Source organism: Ochlerotatus camptorhynchus, unplaced genomic scaffold (assembly GCF_037179485.1).
Source record: "Ochlerotatus camptorhynchus isolate MF236.1 unplaced genomic scaffold, CSIRO-AGI_Acam_v1.1 ptg000276l, whole genome shotgun sequence".
NCBI lineage: Eukaryota > Metazoa > Arthropoda > Insecta > Diptera > Culicidae > Ochlerotatus > Ochlerotatus camptorhynchus.
In genome coordinates, this window is record NW_027040765.1 from 1,737,787 (window position 1) to 1,759,013 (window position 21,227).

Consider the following 21,227-nt stretch of genomic DNA (forward strand, 5'->3'; position numbering starts at 1 on the left):
TCGCCGCCAGTACCAAACTGCTGTCCAGAGATTTTTATCTCATTCCTCCCGCTCGGTTGCTCTTTAAACGATTATCGTCTTATCTCTGTGTTGTGCAGTTGTCACACCAGCTTTCCTGATAAGGCGGCATCAAGTGAAGAGGAAAATAAACAAAACACTCAATTGCAGTTGAATGAGTTGAACAGTATTGGTGTGTACACTATTCAACTCAGGGCTGTAGCTGAGATTTGCCCGATATTGTAGAAAAATGCTTCAAGATAACGTTGATGGTGGATTAGGCCCTCGGCGGTCACTTGAGTGCATTCGAGTAAACGACCTGAACAACGGGTTTCGTCTACCCCAGTTCTGTTTCAACCTTCCAACAAGTCAGTCACGATATACAAAGGTGAAATATACAGTCGTCATGTTCCATACATTTGATTCCGCCAGCCAAACATGGATCTCTCGCTATCCGGCTCCGGTGTTCGATTCGAATGCCAACCTCGGTCAGCTCATCCTAGACGTTCTGGGCCGGAATCCGCAAAAAGTGCTTCAAATCGATGCTGACACTTCGAGGGAACTAACAGCCGGGGAAATGCGACTCCGAGCGATACGGGTAGCGCAGAACTTGATCGAACTTGGCTTCCGCAATGACGACATGGCAGCGGTCGTTTGTTCGAATAGTGAAAATTTGGCTCCGTTGGTGTTGGGGCTTTGGTTGGTGGGGATTCCGTTCATTAGTCTTCCGGTTGCATTCAACGGGGACGATTTGGGTTATCTGATGGGGTTGGTCCAGCCCAAGTTGGTGATCTGTGATGATGGGGTGTACAAAGCGGTGCTGGAAGGTGCCAGGAAGGCACTGAAGATGAAGCCGGTAGTATTTGCCGTGGAGAGCGAGCTGGAAAGCATCCGGAAGGCGGAGGAACTGCTGCAGGAGACCGGGAAAGAAGGGACGTTTGTGTGAGTGGAGGTAGCTGGTTTCTTGGTAGAAAGGAGAGTAAATAGGTGTTTTTAAATTGCAGATCGCAGTACCACGGAGACATGCGTGAGCTGATCGGAATAATTCTGTGCACTTCGGGAACGACCGGACGTCCGAAAGGTGTATGCGTATCGCAAGCTCACATCGCCGTAGTGCTTAGTCGACATGTGACCGGAAAGGATTCGGATTTGGTGTTCAATTTTAGCCCTCTGTATTGGGGAACGGGGTTGTTTGCGCTGTTAAACTCGATCTCAACCGGGACGACTCGGGTTGTGACAAGAAGCGGCTTCAACGAAGACGTATTCTTTGACATTTTGGATCGTTATCGACCGACGCACTTCTTCACGCCACCTTCGCATGCAATTTTGCTGCTGGATCATCCGCGAGTGGAGCAGGCTGATTTCGGTTGTGTGAAGAGCTGGAGCTTGAGTGGAAGCCATGCTTCATCGGAGCTGCGCAAGCGGATTGAGTCGAAGATCCTTAATGGGAAAACCTTCAATAGCTACGCTTCGTCGGAGATTGGTTTGATAGCAATGGATACGATGAGGAAGAATGAAGGTAGCGTTGGGACGCTGATGCCTCATTTGAACGCCAAGGTGGTTGATGAGCGCGGAGAGGCAGTAGGCGTCGGTGAGCAGGGTGAATTGTTGCTACAGACGACGATTCCGTTTATGGGCTACTACAAAGATGAGGAGGCGAATCGTGAGTTGCTCGACGAAGACGGGTGGATTCGTACTGGAGATATTGGCTACTTGGATGAGGAAGGACTTATCTATTTGGTTGACAGGAAAAAGGATGTCATCAAGTATCGAGGTTTCCAGATGTCACCGGTGGAATTGGAAGCTGTGATTGGAAAGATCGACGGCGTCCGGCAGGTTTGCGTTGTGGCCATTCCGGAGATGGATGGAACGTCGGATTTGGCTGCGGCAGTTATTGTGAAACGGGAGGGCTCCGCGTTGACGGAGGAGCACGTAGTCCAGTTAGTCGATGAGCAAGTATCCGATCATAAGCGACTACGAGGAGGCGTTTTCTTCTGGACGGAGCTGCCACTGACGCAGACGGGGAAGGTGCTGAGGAGAGAGGTTCAGAAGCGTTTGATCGAAGCGAATCAGTTGGAATAAATAAAGTGTTCAATATCTTTAGGGGGGCCGCTCGCATTCGAAAGAAATCCATGTACAGTCGAAATTCGCTAGTTGGGATTTTAATACTTAATACCGCTTGGGCCATGTCGCAATTAAAAAGCAAGTGGATGTCAACATTTCATGTCAGATTGGGTTTGCAAAGGTTTAATTGAGATTGTTCATAACTTGTAGTCGTTACCAATTCAATTTGCATCAAACTAGCCTTCATAATTCATTTTTGATACTTGGAAATGATCTAGTCTAGCTGATTTGCATGAAAACTACAGTTTTACAGCCTTGAAATCATCCCAACTTTTATCATGTTCAAAAATCAGGATACATGCCATCGCTAATTGAAACCAACATGAAACATCTAAGCAACCTGTTAATTTTACCATTGATGAATCTGATGAGGACTCTAAAGGCGCTGTCATAGTGGGAGCGTTCTATACAAAAGAATTCCTATTATTGATATTATTCCTCACATTCGATTTCACGATTCGCGTGTCTCTTCGCTCTCAGTATGGTAGCGGCCTGAACAAGTCAAGCGTAACTATTCAAATCGACGTATCCGCTTTTGTAAACAATCTCTTCAATCGACGATTTGTCTTAACTGCTAACTCACCCACGCAACACCATCATCAGGTAGGAGACACTCCCCCCTATTCTGCGAGTCACGTGACTCTCTCTCACCGGTGAGGTGACAATAGTCACCTCCGGTGAAGAGAGTCACGTGACTCGCAGAATAAGGGGGACTTTCGCCTACAAGCTGGTGTTGTTAGTTTCTATGAGTGAGCTTGCAGTTGCCACAAATCGCCGATTAAAGTGATTGTTTAAAAAATCAGATCCGTCGATTTGAATAGTTATGCTTGTAATACTTAAAATCCCATAGAACCAGAACGTCAAAATCGAACACATGTTTGATTCAATCTGTGTGACTGTGTTCCATTTGGTGAATTTCTAATAAACCTGCTATTGTACCAGTCTTATTTCTGGCAACCCAGGAATCAATTTTGACAAGCATCTCGTAAATCACACAATCAACAACAAAGAGATTTTCGAACATTATAATCTATTTTCGAAATGTCAAATTTATGTAAAAATTCAGAAAAATGGAACACAGCCTAAGACATTCGATGAATTTTCACTGAACTTCGAAAATAAATTATACTGTTCGAAAATCACTATGTTGTTGATCATCCGATTTTTGAGAAATTGTTTGTCAAAATTGATTTCTGGTTTGTCTGAAATAAGTCTGTTTTTTTTTTTTTTTTTCCTTTATTAGAGAGATTTTTAGCCTAAGGCTAGTTGATCTCTTTTAAAAATTACAAAAAAGAATTGGGACCTCAAAAGGAGGATCCCAATCTTGGCAAGTGGGCATTTAGCTTAATTATATAAAATATTGTAAAAACACTACCAAAAGGGCCAACGAATTCAAAAACACAAACAGAAAACACTCAAATGTCTGCGTCTGCTACCGGGGACTCGTCGCCAAGCAGACTTCGTATGCTGGTTCCCTCCAGACCGAAGGCAACCCGAAGGTCCTCGAGCTCCACACAGTTGATGAGGATGTGTTCTACGGAGGCTGGCACTCCGCAGGTTTCGCAGGTTCTCCGGAACGGTGTTGTGTGTGTGTGTGTCATCCTCTATCCCTCACCCAGCCGGGGGCGTTGGACAAGTAGAACTCGCAGGTTCTCCGGAACGGTGTTCCTCCGAAATTATGGGAGGCCCTGCGCCCTGCTATGCCCGGTGCGCAGCCTGGACACCACTTGCTGCTCCTTGAGGCTCGGTCGATCCTTCCAAGGATCGGTGGTCGCCTTGATTTTTCGTAGTTGGTGAGTTCGATTGTTCCTCCACTCGTTGTCCCACGCTCTCCGAACCGTCCGCTTGATCCATTTCTTGATGTCCTGGAACGGAACATTGTCAGAGAACCTGGGTCCGATGGGGCATGAGCCGGCGAGGTGGTCGGCGATCACGTTCCCCTGGATGCCACAGTGCCCGGGTACCCACATGTATACGGTGTTCGGCGGCGCATGCGTTACCGTCCCTTGTATCCACGGATGCTTTGGTGCTTCATCGGTTAGGGCCATTATTGCGCTTTGTGAGTCGATAACGATGAGGATCGGCCGATTGGCCGGAAGGGTGGTTGCGTGAAAGACGGCCGCTGCCTCAAGCACTGGGCCGGAAGTGAATTGCTGACGACCAAACTATCTCCTGAAACCCCCATTCCCACTCCGCTGCTGGAGAGCGAGCCATCGGTGTACCTGATTTCGTGATCTTGATAGTGCGCCCCGAGAGTTTCGACGACTGTCCGGCGCAAAGCCAGTGAAATAAGTCTGGTAGAACGGCAAGATAATTTGAAAAATGTCCATCTGTCATATATAAGTAAAAATTCACCAAATGGATCGCAGCCTAAATGAAGGCGGTTGACAGCTGTAGTATACTCCTAGTCCCACCATCGAATCAGAGTCGATGTTATAATAAGGTCCCGCCAAGAGAAAATGTTGCGAACAAGCAGCACTGTTTGGGATTTAATTTTCGTCAGAGTAAACGGCAACCAGATTTTTTGCGTTAGCATCGGATGACTTTCATTCAGAAGTGAAAAATTTCATGTCGATAACGGAGCTTCTGGGAGACAAAAACAATTATAGAACCTGAAAAAGGTTCAAACAAGTGCTTGGTATAAATACCACAATGTACTAAATAAAGCGAAGAAATGTTTTTCATCTAAAATTACTAAAATATTGTCAATAATGAATGCAATACTTGTAGTTGACTGGCTGTGGGAACAATGATGTTTATTTACTTCGCTCGTTTGGTATCCCATTTGACAGTTCGATTGGTACTTCTGGCTTCACTCTTGGCGGGACTCTTATTATAACATCGACTCTGCATCGAATGGCATTTGCTAGATAAGATGAGGTTGCGACATAATTAAACAAATAAGCTCTGCAAACAACGCTCTTTGAAAACAATTTTATGAATATGTTACTGGAAAAAAATGCAAGGATTAAAAAGGAGGACATTTTCGGGCAAAAGGAGGATGCAGAAAAAAATATACATGAAAACCGGGACACGTGAAGCGTGATTGTCCCTTAGCAATCCGAGAAACCAAGGAAACAAACAAACAACCGAGCGGTGGAAGAAAATTAAAGACCCCACTGAAAGGCAAGAGTCTGAAAGTTGGTAAGCTGTCGCCGTTCGCATTCATGGCTAGTTGTGATCGAAAATCGTCAAAAGCTTGGATCATCGATTCGGGAGCAACGTCTCACATGTGCTCCGACGAGCTGAGAAGCAGATCTGGAATATCCATCACTTTGGCCGAAGGAATCGAGACACCCGTGAAGGGGATTGCTTCCGGTAGGCTGTTTTGCTACGACGATCGAGGCAGGCGAGGAACAGAAAGTTATCTTGTCGGAAGTGTTCTATGCTCCTGAGCCAGAGTCGAACCTGCTTTCGGTTAGCCGACTGATCACGAAAGGAGCTAAAGTAACATTTTCGGAGTCAAGTGCGGAGGAAGAGTTGCAGCTGTTGCAAGCAAAGTTCGAGGATTGTTCTACATGAAATTCGCCAATCAACAAGGAATGCACGCCGCACAACATCCCAAGGACTGTGTGCACGTGTGGCATCGAAGACTAGGGCATAGGGACCCTGAAGCGATTCAGCGTGTGGTACGCGTTGATTTGCGAACAAAACTTCGGAAACCCTTTTCTCGTGCCTCAAGGCTCGCCTACGCAAACTAACACCATCTTTGGGTTGAGGAAAGGTTCCCCTATCCGATGATGCCGGTAATTTGCGTTCGATTGGCGAGGAAAGAATAATCAATGTTTTGTTTATAAAAGTTGATAGTACCTTTTCAATTGTGGTTCTAAAATATGTATATTGAATCGGTTCCGCTTTTTGATAGATCGAAATTCTATCCGCCAGACTATGAATATATCGACTATAGTTGGAACTGGTTCCAACCCCGAATAATAAACGAATCCGGTATTACCTAGAGTTAACTCTAAGACTAGAAGGTCCCAAAGAAACGAGCTCAACTTTTTGGCTCAGCTCTGGTACTCTCTTCGGTCCCAAGCGAATCGATGCACCCCTCGAAGCATAGAAAATTCACGAACCCCTCATTGTATCTGTCAAGTTTTCATAGCGAATCAAAACAAACATAGTGTAATACTGGAATTTCGACTAGAATGGGATACGTTAATAGATTTGCTTGGGATCAATCGGCTAGTCAAGTAGTTAGCCAACTTAAAATCGTTGGTTGCTACCGGTTGCTATAGAGATTGCTAAAGTATGATTGTGTCAGTGATTTGTATTCATCGGGAAAATTTTCCGCTATGAAGTTTTTTTTCCCGATGAAAACATTTTGCGTATACGTATATCTGACGTAGTGTGCGTACGATAAACGTCAGCAATCTCTATTACTGTAAGACACGTCACCTAACGCTAACGTCAGAAAGGGCAACCAACCCGCATTTGATTACAACGCCCAGTCGAGGGGTGAGTGAGTTGTAGTTGTTACTATTGAAAAATCAAATTCTATTACATTAATTACAATCAATGAAAAATCGTGTGGAATACGAAATTAATTGTGTTCTTCAGGGAAATGTGGTTATTTGGCCAGCCGGAACGGAAAAACCCGGAAAAGTCCCGAGCAAAATGCGTGTCGATGCATATTGACATGAGTGGTTTTCTGCAATTTGGATACCAAATTTTAAGATTGAGCCTCTATTTGAATGATACACCGAAAATAGTTTTCATGTAGTTTCCATTGGAAACGCAAATGATTTTCATCCATAAACAAAATTAATGCAATTCATCTGAATTTCACAACAATCACTTGAACATTTATGCGATCACGTTAATTTTATATGATTTTTCATATAAATTTCATCGGCCTCATAATATTCATGTGATTTTGTGGTGTGAAATTCACATGGTTTTCATCCATTAGATATGTGATAAATTTTTTGAGTGTATGACTATCTACTTTCGAACGGAACAGACAGGGAACCGATTAGACTTGTGCTTGGTCAGTCGGAACGGGAAAACCCGTGAAAGGGGACTCTACGGAAGTTCGGATTCACCGGGAAAATGGTCAATTTCTGAAAATGATCTGGAGGTCCGCGATTTTTTTCTTTTGCTTCATTTGTTTTTCTTATCTTGTTTTCCGTACTGAGTATCAATGCTACCGACACCAGGGAGGCAGCTCCCATACCTGGACCCTACCTATCGACCATCAACTCACCAACGGGGACCAACGGCTTTAATTACCAGCCAAAGTAAGGCGTGATCAGAGCCTCAGAGAATCCCGACGGCTCCGACTGGGATTGAAACCAGGCCCTTTGAAGCGGGAAGCAGTCACGCTAACCACTACACCACCGGCACCGCTAGCCACGATTTTTTTTTTTAAATGCATACAATCAGGAGCATAGCTGAAACATGCCATCACCACATTGATTCTGCTACAGGGTGGCTTGAACACAGTCCTCTGGATATGCGGAGTCACTGGAAAATCTTCAATTCCTGAAAGTAGCCTGGAGATACACGTTTTTTTTTCTAAATTGCTTACAATTATAAGCAAAGAGAACATATGCCATCACCATATCTACTCTGCTACCGGGTGGCCAACAAATGGTCCTCTGGATATTTGGAATCACCGGGAAAATGGTCAATTACTGAAAGTTAGCCAGGAGAATGCTATTTCTACTTAATTGCATACAATTATGAGCAAAGAGCAGGGTGGCCAGCAAACCGGGAAATATCCGGGAATTTGAAAAGTAACCGGGAAAACCGGGGAAAACCCGGAAATTCGACGAGAGAACCGGGAAAATAAATTAACCATACCATAAAGGGTGGTACGGTCAAAATTTGGTCAAGGGAAAACGCGTGTAAATCGGTGAAATCATTTATTTAAAAAATCAAATTAAATTTCTTTTTCAAGTTCAATTAGTATAAAATTCAGGAAAAATATTCAGTTAGGCTTCCGCTTTTCCAAATCCGAATTGCCGGGCCTTACGCTTGACCCCTGCCATCAGATTTTGTACAGCCACCTTGTCCACCTTCTTCGCCGCAGAAAGCCAGTTTGCCTTGAACTGCTGCTCGCCCTTAGCAGTTTTTTTGGTCTTCTTTAGGTTCCGCTTGACAATAGCCCAGTATTTCTCAATTGGGCGGAGCTCTGGCGTGTTGAGAGGGTTCTTGTCCTTGGGAACCACCTGCACGTTGTTGGCGGCGTACCACTCCATGGCCTTTTTACCGTAATGGCAAAATGCCAAATCCGGCCAAAACAGTACGGAACAACCGTGTTTCTTCAGGAAAGGCAGCAGACGTTTATTCAAACACTCTTTCACGTAAATTTCTTGGTTGACAGTCCCGGAAGTTATGAAAATGCTGCTTTTCAAGCCACAGGTACAGATGGCTTGCCAAACCAGATATTTCTTTGCGAACTTTGACAGTTTCATGTGCTTGAAAACATCTGCTACCTTTCCCCTTCCTTTTGCCGTACAAAACTCCTGTCCCGGAAGCTGCTTGTAGTCGGCTTTGACGTAGGTTTCGTCGTCCATTACCACGCAGTCAAACTTCGTCAGCATCGTCGTGTACAGCCTCCGGGATCGCGCTTTGGCCGTCGTATTTTGTTTATCATCGCGATTTGGAGTCACTACCTTCTTGTAAGTCGATAGTCCGGCTCGTTTTTTGGCTCGATGCACGGTTGTAGACGATACACCCAGCTTATTTGCGGCATCTCGGAGAGAGAGGTTAGGGTTTCGCTTGAAACTACCGGCAACTCTCTTTGTCGTCTCAGCGGCTTCCGGTTTTCGATTTCCCCCCGATCCAGACTTCCTGGCTGTCGACAAACGTTCCCCAAACACTTTAATTACATTTGTAACGGTTGATTTGGCAACTTTTAGCGATTTTGCCAACTTTGCGTGCGAGTAGCTTGGATTTTCGCGATGCGCGAGCAAAATTTTGATACGCTGCTCTTCTTGCTTGGACGGCATTTTGACAACTGAAGAGTGAATTCCAAAATCAAAATAGGAGCAACATTCTACACACACACACCTTCAAAATGAGGGGTGTTCAGGTTTTTTAAATGCAAAATTGAAAGAAATACGTCAAGTTGATATTGACCAAATTTTGACCGTATCACCCTTTAGAAAAAAAAAATTTACACCAGAATTTCAGAATAAACCATTAAAAAAGAGTGATCCTTTATCAAATGAATGTCTTGCTCTATTTGCTGCATAATTTTTTTATTCGTTTTATTGTTTTTAAAATTTAATCACTCAGCAATATTGTAAATTGATTTCAGATGTAAAGTGCATGGTCCTTAAAAAAATATTGAAGATGTTGGACTTTGGAGACAAATATTTGTAAAAACTGAAACTGAATCATTCTTTTCCGGGGGTTTAATTTTTCGTTGTTCAAAATTCTCATGACATGAATTCCAGAATTAACTTGGAATTCTGTTCTGAATTATCTTGAAATTGTTCTGAAATAAACCAGAAAACACTCCGCGTAATAATAACCGTTGAATTCTTTTTGGAATTACCTTGCAACCGCTTCTAAGAATTTAATTAGAATCATTCTTAGAATTCCCTTGAGCCGATTTGGAAACTTTGATTCCTTTGAAAATCTTTTCAAAAATTTCTTTTAATTCTATTCAAAACAGCAGAAATCTTCCGAAATTTTATTTAGAAGCCCCTTGGAGTATTTTAAAGAATTTCTTTCTAATTATCAGCAATTTTTTTGCAATCGATTTTGTTGGAGTTCTGTGATGAATCTTTCGCACAAGGGTTGAAATTATTGCCAGAACATTCTAAGAACTCTGTTTCATGTTGAATTCTGATCATAATTCTCTTGGTATTCTTCATAAAATTCATCTGTCATTTTCCTCACGAACCCAATACAAATCTCCTCAGAATCACTTAGAAATTTTCCTCAAAGTTTTGTTTTTCACAACTCCTTTTTAAATCTCCTAAACTTACCTAACAAATTAATTGAGAACTTGCATTCTTCTCCACAGAAATTCCTCCAAATTCTAGATAAACATTTCAAATGGTCCTATCTGCTTTGATCGATTCTCTTCATCGACTTTCTCTTTCGTCAATAACTCAACTGCAAAACCTTTCCCTGTTGTGTTTGACGTTTTGGACGCTAGATATGAACCTCCTTTATCAAACTATGTGGTAGAATTAGCGCGAAATCTGTTTGCATAGCAGTGGTTATGAAAAGAGAAAGTCGATGAAGAGAATCGATCAAAGCAGATAGGACCATTTGAAATGTTCATCGAGAATTCATCTAACAATTTCTAAGGATTTCATGTCAGAATAATTCTGGAATTCTACTCAGAACTTCTCCTTCAAAAACTGTGTGGGAATCCTTTTCAATATTTTTTTGAAATCAACACTTTGAATGCTTTAAAATTTTACTAAAAAATCCAGGGTTTGTCCGCTAGATTCTATAGATTGTTCTGTAATTTGTTATAACCCTTAAAATAATTCCAAGTCTCAGAGCGTGACATTTATGACTCCACGACTCATAAGTATGATATTTTTGTTTTTTTTTTTTAATCTGTGATCTTGAAAATTTTTCAAAATCTCACATTTTAATTATTTTTTCTCCAAATCTTGCATCACGAAGATTGTTATTAATCACAAATTTTGAAAAAAAAAGGTTCTAATTTCAGACTCTACACAAATTTTAGAGCATCAAAATCTTGGGAATCTTCTTAAATCACATTTTTTATCCTTTCAGTAAATTCCTTTCCGGACGTTCTTAAAAATGCGCTCAATTTCGTTTTCTTGTTGAATATTAACAACCGGGAATTTTTTGAGATTTAAACCGGGAAAACCGGGAAAACACCGGGAATTTAAAAATGAAAATTCACTGGCCACCCTGAAAGAGGAAATATGCCAAAACTTTATCGATTTTGCTACCAGGTTGCCGAAAAACTGTTCTCTAGATATGTATATGTGTTGTTGTTGCTATCTTCTCTTCTTGATCAAAAGAGATTATAAATGTAACTGTATTTTCGGATGCGATTAAAGTCCTCGCATTTTGGAGCACTGTCTGGTCGGAGCCCTGATGTACGCCATCACAATTGACGCATTTGTGCTGGTTCTTGAGCACAGTTACTGCACCGTTGCAGTTACGTCTCCAAAATTGAGGCACCTCTGTCACTGTGTTACGTCACAATGGCCGCCACGGTATGGCTCCCAGCATATGATGATGAAATATATCGAGCGGACAGCTTGCAGCACATCACAGAGAACAGACGTCCAACTTTCACCAGAAACCTGTGTAAAGATAAATGGGAACGTTACCATTATGTAGCGCTAGCATCTCCTGATTTCTTCTATAAATGTTCCACTTTCGACCAATTTGGCGCTAGTATCGATAAATTTTCAGTTGAAAATTACCACTCGGCGCTAACTGCACTTAGTGTCTAGTGTAAGTTGTGCAACGCCAGCGCCATCATTTTGTCAAAGAGAGTTTTTAGGTGGGGAAGTCGGCGTTGGTGGCGCTTAAGTCGAATAGGAATCTTTACACAAGTTTTCACAGAAATTTATTTCGAGCATCAACGTTTGTTCTCTGTGAGCACATTAAGTGTCACCGTCCCCTTTTGGAAGTGGACCAGGAAAAGACAATCCGGGTACGTCTTCACCTTTTCGTCTCTCCTCGTCATCCGGAAGACAGCGATTGAGGCCAGGTTGTACCGGTCCTTGATTTCTGCTTCGATCGTCTTTGGATCAAAGTTTGATAAGCCCCTGATGACTACCGTGGACCCCCGCTAATTTGAACGACAGCTGTTCGGAAACTTACAGTTGTTCGGAAACAAGATGACTATGAATCATCGGAAGGGGGAAGTTGTGTCAGACGAAACGGGCAGAAAGCCTGGGTCCAGTGGACAATTGGTATCGGGACTTCAGGCCAGGGATGGATCCACCTCAGAACAGAAAAAGAGAAAAGTAAAATTCCAACGCTCTTCTCCGCTATGGTTCGACTTCCCTTTTTTAAACTGTGGACGGCTGTTCGGATGGCCTCTTCAATGTACAAACAACCGAGGAAACCATATTTTGTTTCTCCTTGAGAAACGTTTTGGCTTGATTGAATCCGTCGATACGATGAGTGTTCCAGCAAATTCCACACGTCATCATATGTCTCACATTTAATTTTCCACTTATTGTGAAACGTATCCATTTCATGTGTGAACCTGCTTTGAACAATGCCGCAACACTATTGGTTCGAATTGTGTCACACTTGGAGTCTATGTGCTTCACATGGAAATATCAATAGCTTTGCTCATCATAGTTCAATGTTCTACAATATTCTACGTTATCGACTTCTACTTTACCGACTCCAACATTGAATCGACAAATTTATAAACAAAGCTGCCAGCAAACATACACATGCCTTTTTAATGGGTCTGATTTGGAATTTGATCCTGGACTGTTGTGGTGTGCTGCTGCCGTTGTCTTCGTTCGATCTCATTGGGCCACTGGGTTGGAGACCTGCATCTGGTTGGTGAGGTTGGATGATGGCAACGAACGGAGGAGTGTGGTTACTTTGATGAGGAGCATCATTCCTACATGGGCGAGAGGACGAAGTACATTGGTAGCTACAGAAATTAATTGATTATTCCGTCGAGTGGTTGATCAACAGGATCGTGGTTGGTATACCGGAGAAGGACTGGGAATCGTCGGAGCTGTTGACGGTGGTCGTTATGAAGGAGAAGCTGCGTGGTGGCTTGTTGTTTTGCCAATCGCTAACGGAACATTTTGAAGCAGGCTTCCGAGGATTAAGTGCTTGGTGTTTGATGTCTTCTTGAAAGAAATTCCAACTTTTACAAACACGACTTCAATTTACTTACAAAAAATTTCATTTCCTTTTTTTCAGAAATGCCAAAACTCTGGACCAAGCAAGCGGTTACTGGGCTGAGGCCCTTCCGGTCATGGAGACTCCACTGTGCGCCGTAGTGGACCCGGTTCGAGACTTCCGTTGGCATGCCCTCCGCTGTGGAGGACCAGAAACAGCTGCCTTCCTGTGTGAACTTCCAGGTATTTTCATAAGATCTATCTCTTTTCTGATCTTTAACCGATTTACCGCTCATTTCAGTACCGTCGTGGGCCTTGGACTGCACCGTGACGTCGATGCCTTCGCTGACCGTACAGTACATGTCGGACAGCGGAGCCGTACAGCTGGCCCGGGACTGCGGCGAGCAGGGCACCCGGCACATGTCCTGTCAGGGAAAACTCGATCGGGATACGATCCTACAGCAGTTGCAGTGCAGTGATCAGGAGGTGGATCCAGCCCAGCTAGCAACCGAGAATAACCAGCTTCCGGTGGAAGTGGCAGCCGGAGCAGCAGAAATGGCGGAGCAACAACAGATGTCGGTTGCTACCAGAAGAACGCTGCTACCGCAGATCTTGGACCATGATATTCTGACGGTGGTGTCTAACAATGATGAGGACAACAACATTGACGTAAATCCGAGCCAGATTGAGGACACTGTGAAGAATGTGATCAACAAGTTTAACCTGGCTGATTTGATGCAGAACGATCAGTCGTTGCACAGCGACGAGATGGATGGCCATTATGACGAACAGGAGAAAGAAGTCAAGAAGTTGGGTGGAAAGAAGTATTCATCGATGTTCGAGAAGAAGGGCAAATTTGATAAGAAGGGCGAGAAGAAAGTGGACGAGGATGAGGAGACGATGATGGGTGATCAGCCGGACGAGACAGAGACACAGCCGATCGATATCGTGCAGCAAGCGATGAAACCGACGGAAGGTGATTCGGATGAGAGTTCGACGTCTGGAGTGGTCGGAAGCTCGACCGAAGGAGCAGCAGCATCAAGTGAAGCCATTGTGGTAGAGAGTACTACGGTAGACTCCCGATTACGCCGAGCAACTGATGGTGAAACGGTGGAAACAACTGAAGTTCCGACGACTGTTGAATCTACGACAACGACTACGACTACGACAACTACCATGGAACCGACTACGAGCAGCACAGCCAGTCACATTCTTCCAACCACACCTAAGAAGGAAATATCCGCCATCGGAGACCACTTCATACCGCCAATGCTTCTTGTGAAGGCTCGCTTCACTTCCACAAAAGCTCATGTAGACACCACCACCACCACCACTGTGGAACTCCTAACGGAAACTCCTGAGCCTTCGCCGTCCAGTTCGGCTGCGCCAATTTCGTCAACCGAAGATCCTACCACTGCAATTATGACCGACGAAACCTACGCAGTTTCCGATAGCGGAAATGACGTCCAACTTGTTGAGCTAAACGACAAAACCTCGTCCCCAGAGATTTCCACCTCTACCGAATCCGACGTCACTACCACCCATCAGGTCGTAGAAATAACATTCGAAGATAAGGTAATTTCTTCCAAAATTGGTACCCTCAGCATCACGACCCGTCCATTTACGGCAGGCGAACTCCAGTCATCGACGGCCGTCCAAAACGCCACAGCCCTCCCGGAAACTGCTTCCACAACTGTAGTTTTGCCAACCACTACTACAACCACGACAACAACTACGACACCTGCTCCAACAACAACGTCAGTCCCATCAACGACTACGACTCCTTCCACCACCCTAAGACCAACGACCATCCAGACCGTGACCGAGCACGAACTCCACCAGGACGATGACGACACTGATGATGGTGCCGATGACCGTCATGACAGCCACGAGGAAGAGGACAACGAAGCCGATCATCACCACGAGGAGCTGCACAACAGTTTTTCCAACATTGAAAACTTCCAACCGTACAAACCGAACCGGCACCGCAGTCTGACCAAACCGGAAGTGCACAACAACCACGGCAACTATATCAAGAAGATTCTCGGTTGAAACCGAACGCGACGCTAGCAGTAGGCTGCGGATGCCATATGCACTTTCCATCAACACCGATGGCTATTCGATTGCTTTCCCCGCCCCTCCGGCACCGCAGTGGAAGCAGCAGTAGATACTAAGCTGACAACTACAAACGTTTGTTTTGATTTTGGCAGAAAGTAATAAACTGAAACACTAGTAAATAGATACAAAATTTCTCACTTTTCCCCCCTCCTCAGCAGAAACTAATCAAAGTAGGCAGTTAGCAGCAGACCTTTTTGCCTGTGAAAGCAGTTTAAACTTTTGACGAAAAGCGCAAACTAACGTTGCATCAATCAATATCGTTCTTTTTCTTCGAAAAATTAAACAAAAACAAACAATTAGCGAACTAGAGAACGCTGTGTAGAGTAGAACTCCCGTTGCAGAAGAAATGTTTCCCTTTCGGTTAAAACAATTGCAAAACAAAAACTATCTTTCACACAGGTTAATGAAATTAGAGTTAGAAAAACTAATACAAAATACAAAACAAAGAAACACGTTGCCAATAATTTGAAAACCCAATTTAAGTAAAATAGTAAAACCAAACAAAAGAAAAGAAAAAAAACAAGCAAGAGTTGTGGAAGAGATTGGAAAACCTTGCGGATGAAAATACTATAATCATTAAAAATTACGATCTTTAGCCGTGTAATAACGTTGATCCAAATTGATTTTGACTGCAGTGTCGCAGTTAGCAACCATTTGCAGCTATTAACGAATGCTAAAATTGTAGCACAAGCTAGAACTTTAGAAAGACGAAGAACGCCAGAACAACATTAAAAATTCACACGATCTTTTCGCACGTGCAAACTCCCATAATTATCGTGGTTAGTTGGTAAGAAATTTACTGGAATAAGGAGATGATTTTAATAAAAATACATTAAATTTAACGACTGCGGTGTGGGTCGGTTAATCTGTCCGAAAAAGAAGTCCGATTTAATACCAATAACTTCCCCCTTATTCTGCGCCGCGAGTGAGGTCACTAGTGAGGGGACAAAAGTCACCGCGAGTGAAGGGCCTCCGTATATTAACTCTTAATATCTATCTGAATGTTAATTAACCCAAGATTACATTTCACTTCCACCTTACCTGAGCTGTGATTTACCACCATCCATCAAAACAAAACAAAAATCAATACTCGTTCGCATCCATCCGCTCGCCTTTATTTCACAGCACCTCCCTCTGCTTCCCGACAATCTCCCCGTAGAAATCGAACACCTTTGCCACCGCCTCCTCGGACATCCTCAGCGCCCGGTGGTACTGCTCCGTCGTAAACTTCCCGTGCGTGTAGATCGAAACCGTATTCTTCGTACAATTCTCGAACACAAACGTGAACTTGGCCCGCGCATCCTTCGACTGTAGCGCATCCGGATCCAGTACAATTTCGCCGTCCTCCCGCAAGATGCTGTGCACCGCCGCCACCAGGTACTTCATCTCGACGCCGCTGTTCATCAGCGCCAAACACACGGCATTGATGGCACAGGCCACCAGCCCACCGAGATCCTGCATCTCCTGGATCTGGACGGAAATGGCCGTCCGGGGATGAAGCCCCGTCAGGATGGCCGATTCGTATGTGTTCCTAATTAAGCTCTCCAGCAGCCGATCGTTTACGCTGCCCATTCCGGAGCGGGGTTTGAAGTAGATGTCGATGCGTGCCTTTTCGACGTTCATGTGCTGCAGCTTGACCTCGATGGGACCGTTCACCGAGGCGACGACGGCGGTTTCACCTAATTGGATTGCGATTGGGAATAAAATTGAAATAAAATGAAAATGGAATCGTTGGGTGTTTACCTTGTGTCAGCATGGCAGAGCCATCGGATCTGGTCAGAATGTTGAGCTCACAGTGCATCGGTCGCAACGAATTTTCCGTTTTGTCAGCAGTCATTTTGGCACAAGCGTGTAAATTTTAAGGATATTTCACAGAATTTAAACTTAAACTAAATTCTCTTGCACTAAAATCGCAAGAACTGTGTTATTTGTTTTGATTTTGGAAAGCACGCCGGTGTTTTGACAGTTTAGCTGCGAAATCGAGGGGATAGCCAATGCTGAACCAATCGCATCAGTGGCCCTCTGGATGTGAATACTGAAAACAGAACTTAAGGTAAGTTCCCACAAACAGCTCACAGAATGCAAAATCACCCATCAGCGGTTTTCGTAAAGTTTACCAATATTTGAATGGTGCGGAGTCGATCCCTTTCAATTTTTAACTTATTTTGCTTCAAAAATATTCATTTTCTTGCCTTTGTATGCATCCTCTCAACACCGCGCACAAATTCAAGACCTTGTAAGACCATTTTCTCGCGAACCGAAGCCTTGGATTGTCACCTTTTCTCACACGGTAACCGCAAAATACCCAATGATGCCTACAGAGTAAGCATTTGCGAGGGAAAATGGGACTACCCAGTAAATGAGTAAAATTTTACACATTTATGAGTAATTACAACTACAAACTGAGATGTAAGTACACACAAAAAATAATCGTTACTAAAATTAAAAATACCATGGGTAGAATTAAAAGTTTTCGTTGGTTCTTTTTGGTAGAAAGTTCGAAGCATTCATCATAAAAATGTGTAAACTGTCAAATCAAAAGTTTAAGTCTTCGTTAAATTCAAAAGTTGAAGCTTTTGAATCAAATTGTAGAACTGTCAAAAGGAAAACCACTGTTTTTAAAATGAAGTACGAACTGTTTCAGTTCAAAAGGAGTCGTTTTTATCATGACAATATATGTTTTTATCTCAAATTTGAAATATTATCAGATTAATAGTTTTCAAGATTTAAAAAAGTACCCAAACTCATATTTGAATGATTTTTTAAAAATAATGTTTATTCATATATTTTCGAGTATATTTTATAAAAAAAAAACAACAAAACAAAACAATACATAGTTAAAATGACCATTGCAAATTTTGTCCTAGTCCGAGGAATCAAAGGAAGGTATTCGGTCCAACCTCGGGTCGACGGCAATTTCGGAACTTTCCTCTTACTTCTATCGTTCAAAACGACGATAACAAAAGGAAAGCGGTTATGACGACGAGTGCTTTGGGAAACGTTCCCTTGACAAGGCAATCCCAATACCACTCCATGGAAACGGCATTCATTACGAGGTCTTCCTGCTGGAGCTACTTTATTCTCCATGAGCTGACGATATAGAATCTACAAACCCAAAAATACAGCCTTTGAAATACAACCATTGCATACCACAAAAGTGGGACACTCACCATAGAAATATCCAGCAGAATGGTGAAGACAGAAAATCCTTATTGTCATCAGCACCGGTAAAGGAACGCCACCCACCACGGGAATTGACCACCATCCGAACGACCCGACCACGTACCTACGATGTAAAAACAAATTTAATCGATCCCTCGTTCGATCCTAACAAAAACGAATTTCCAACTCACCTATCATTTCCTGTTGCAGTGGCAGAATCACCATCGATTGCCACTTATCATCACTGGAGGTAGCTTTCGAAGACCGATTCCACCGTAAACTTCAATTTTTTTTTTTTCAAAAATTCAATTTTGGTGGTAAATGAAGTGGGGTTCAGAGATCGGTTCAGTGCTGCCAAAAACATTACTATGAAGAGGTATTTTTGACAGCTGAACAACTTTTATATAAATATAATGCACTTTTAAAATAACTTGTCAGAAGTGAAAGAAAAACTTTCAAACCAAATATATAACTTTCATTTTGAAAATTTTCCCAGTTAAAACAACGAAATTTGGGAAACTTTCATTTTGAATATGCATTATTTTTATAGCAACAATTTTTGTTTTTTGTGTGTATACATTTGTAAGTAACAAATACTCATTTAATGGGTAATATTTTTACACATTTAATGGGTACACGCTAACTTAAAAGTACCCATTAATGAGTAAAATTTTACCCATTTTAGAGAAAAGTGGCTTAACTCATGAAATGAGTATAACCGACTTTACTCATTAATGAGTATTCGACGAATACTTCAGAAAATGGGTCTTTTTTATTCTTGATGCTTTTTTCGTACATGAGTAAAAAGTATTCATTTTATTGAAAATTTAGCGTCAGGTGCATTCTGCCATTAAATATAAAACCAAGTATGTAGTACCTTTTGGAAAAAAGATAAATTTATATGAATCATTAAAACGCTTAACATTGAGTCTTCCGGTTTACTATTCGGATGCCGAACATCGAATGAGGATCCGGAACCATTCGCTTGTTAATTTCAGTTTCCTTCTCGTAGATCTCCGCTATCCTGAAATGGGACACACTTTTTAGAATATCTTAATTTGTTTGATTATTCCACTTATAATATTTACCTCCAAACAATCGGCTCCAGTTTTTGCCAGGGAGGCAGTGCCGTTCTTTCCACGGTTGCATAAATCACGGAAATCCCGAACACGAAAAATTTCCACCTGATACGCGAAGATGGCGTCACTTTTATAATTAAAACCTTAATGAATATTTTTAACACATTTTTAAGGCTAGAATATATTTTCACAAATGAATAAAATGTACCCGCTTTTCTTTATTTGTAAATACCCATTTTTTGACAACTTAGAATAGATTCAAAAAATGAGTACAAATACCTCATTTAATGGGTACTTTTGAGTTAGCGTGTAGTCCCAGTCTCCCTCAAAAATGCTTACTTTGTACACTCAAAAATATAACTAATCGAAGAAAGATTAAAATTTAAACATGCTATGGTTAAGCAATGTTTATGCATCGATCGGCTTAAAATTTGATCCCATAATTATACTAAGTTCGAATATTGGCGAGGAATTCGTCCAATGTTTGTTAAATTGCAACGTTGACAGGATGAAGCTTGCAGTTGTTTGGTTAGTTTTTAAGATTACAATTCAGTTTTTTTTTAGTTTTTAGCAAGGTTCTCAATTTTAGATACTCAGGATCGCTGACATCGCCGTGGATTTTTACGGCTGGCCAACCAGTTGCATGCATCGGAAGCATTGAAGAGCTGGATAAGTACTCATGTGTGCGAATGAGCGTTCGACATAGAGCCATCGACCACTTTGAAATCCCGTTGAATTATCTGGGAAATTCTCCACAGTGATTGCTGTTTCGAGTCCGGTTCGATGCCATTCACACAGAATCACTATCCGTTTGAGAATGCTGCGGATTTCCTAAGCAACAGCTTACCGGCTGACTTCATTGGCGAGGGAATCGATAAGACGCGTGGTTGTTGGTCATTTTAACGGATTTGTTCAACAAGCCCCCGTTCTAGAACCTATACTGCACCAGACTAATTAGTGCTGACTAGTTATTCGATGGTGGTGGTCCACAAGTGCGATGCGGCGATGCGGCTGAACTTGATTAACTCGGTACCATGTCCGGTAGTGAACCGGATTCTAACTCGAGCGGTTTTGTACGACGCAGGGATCAGAACAATTTATAAATAAATATCCTTATTTATTTCTATGCTGATAGGTACCTAGTAACAAGAAAATAAGATATGTTTTTGTTATTTTTGCAGCATTTTTGATTTGCATTAAAAAACAAAGCAAATGAAACTGACAGAAAAGCATACTCTAAATACAAATAAAATAGCAGTTATGAATCGAATAAATACATACACTTTATTCTATCTATGCGTAAACCATTTTTATACTAAGTTCGTATTCTCTCACTTTATACCAAGCTTTGCGTCGGTCAGGAGAGTTGCGATTTAGCGTAACTTTTAATCTATTTATATTTGAAAATCTTTTGAGTGTATAGCTCTTTACTCCTATCAGAGTTGCCAGATTGTGTTCATGATTATCGGTATCAAATGATTAAAAAATCGGTATTCATCGGAATTCACTATTTTAATTAATTTTAATTTTTTTCAAACTTTTGGACTAAAATCGAAGGATGTACTTTCCATGTAAGTCGGAAGAAATTTCTGGGAAATATTTTAATTAGTCTCTCAATAGTACCGACAAAACTTCCAGAGGAAGAATATAAAAGATCTCGTGGAGGAAGTTTGAAAGAAGTTCGAAAAGATGTCGAAAAAACATCCGATGGGGATCTTCCACGATAAATATGGAGAATCTTCTGGCAAATCTTTTTAGATACTATCGGACAAAATCCAGAAGCCAGGAAAGTTTGGAAACTGGAAGCCAATACCGGAGGAGCCATTTCCAGGGAAACTTAGGAGAAGCTCGGAAATACAGAGAGTGACTTATGAAGAAACTTCCAGAGGAAGACGAAAGAAACTTCTGAGGGAACTCGATAGATACATCCGGTAGAATTTCAATTGAACATCATGGAGAAGACGGAAGAAACTTC

General features: G+C 42.3%; 3 protein-coding genes across 3 annotated transcripts; 2 read left to right on the forward strand and 1 right to left on the reverse strand.

Annotated features, from left to right (window-relative positions):
• Positions 1-383: 383 nt before the first annotated feature.
• Positions 384-2,079, forward strand: LOC135706277 (uncharacterized). The gene is made up of 2 exons (XM_065227843.1): positions 384-939; positions 1,002-2,079. Exons 1-2 carry the CDS (start codon positions 404-406, stop codon positions 2,077-2,079), a joined length of 1,614 nt encoding a protein of 537 aa, XP_065083915.1. The 5' UTR covers positions 384-403.
• Positions 2,080-12,981: 10,902 nt separating this feature from the next.
• LOC135706278 (uncharacterized protein DDB_G0290587-like) lies at positions 12,982-15,853 on the forward strand. Its single transcript, XM_065227844.1, has 2 exons — positions 12,982-13,136; positions 13,195-15,853. Exons 1-2 carry the CDS (start codon positions 13,031-13,033, stop codon positions 14,943-14,945), a joined length of 1,857 nt encoding a protein of 618 aa, XP_065083916.1. The 5' UTR covers positions 12,982-13,030; the 3' UTR covers positions 14,946-15,853.
• A 249-nt stretch (positions 15,854-16,102) lies between these two features.
• On the reverse strand, positions 16,103-16,850 carry LOC135706279 (exosome complex component RRP46-like). The gene is made up of 2 exons (XM_065227845.1): positions 16,755-16,850; positions 16,103-16,690 (listed from the first exon to the last, which is right to left on the reverse strand). The coding sequence occupies exons 1-2, from the start codon at positions 16,846-16,848 to the stop codon at positions 16,131-16,133; spliced, it is 654 nt and encodes a 217-aa protein (XP_065083917.1). The 5' UTR covers positions 16,849-16,850; the 3' UTR covers positions 16,103-16,130.
• Between the last annotated feature and the right edge of the window lie 4,377 nt (positions 16,851-21,227).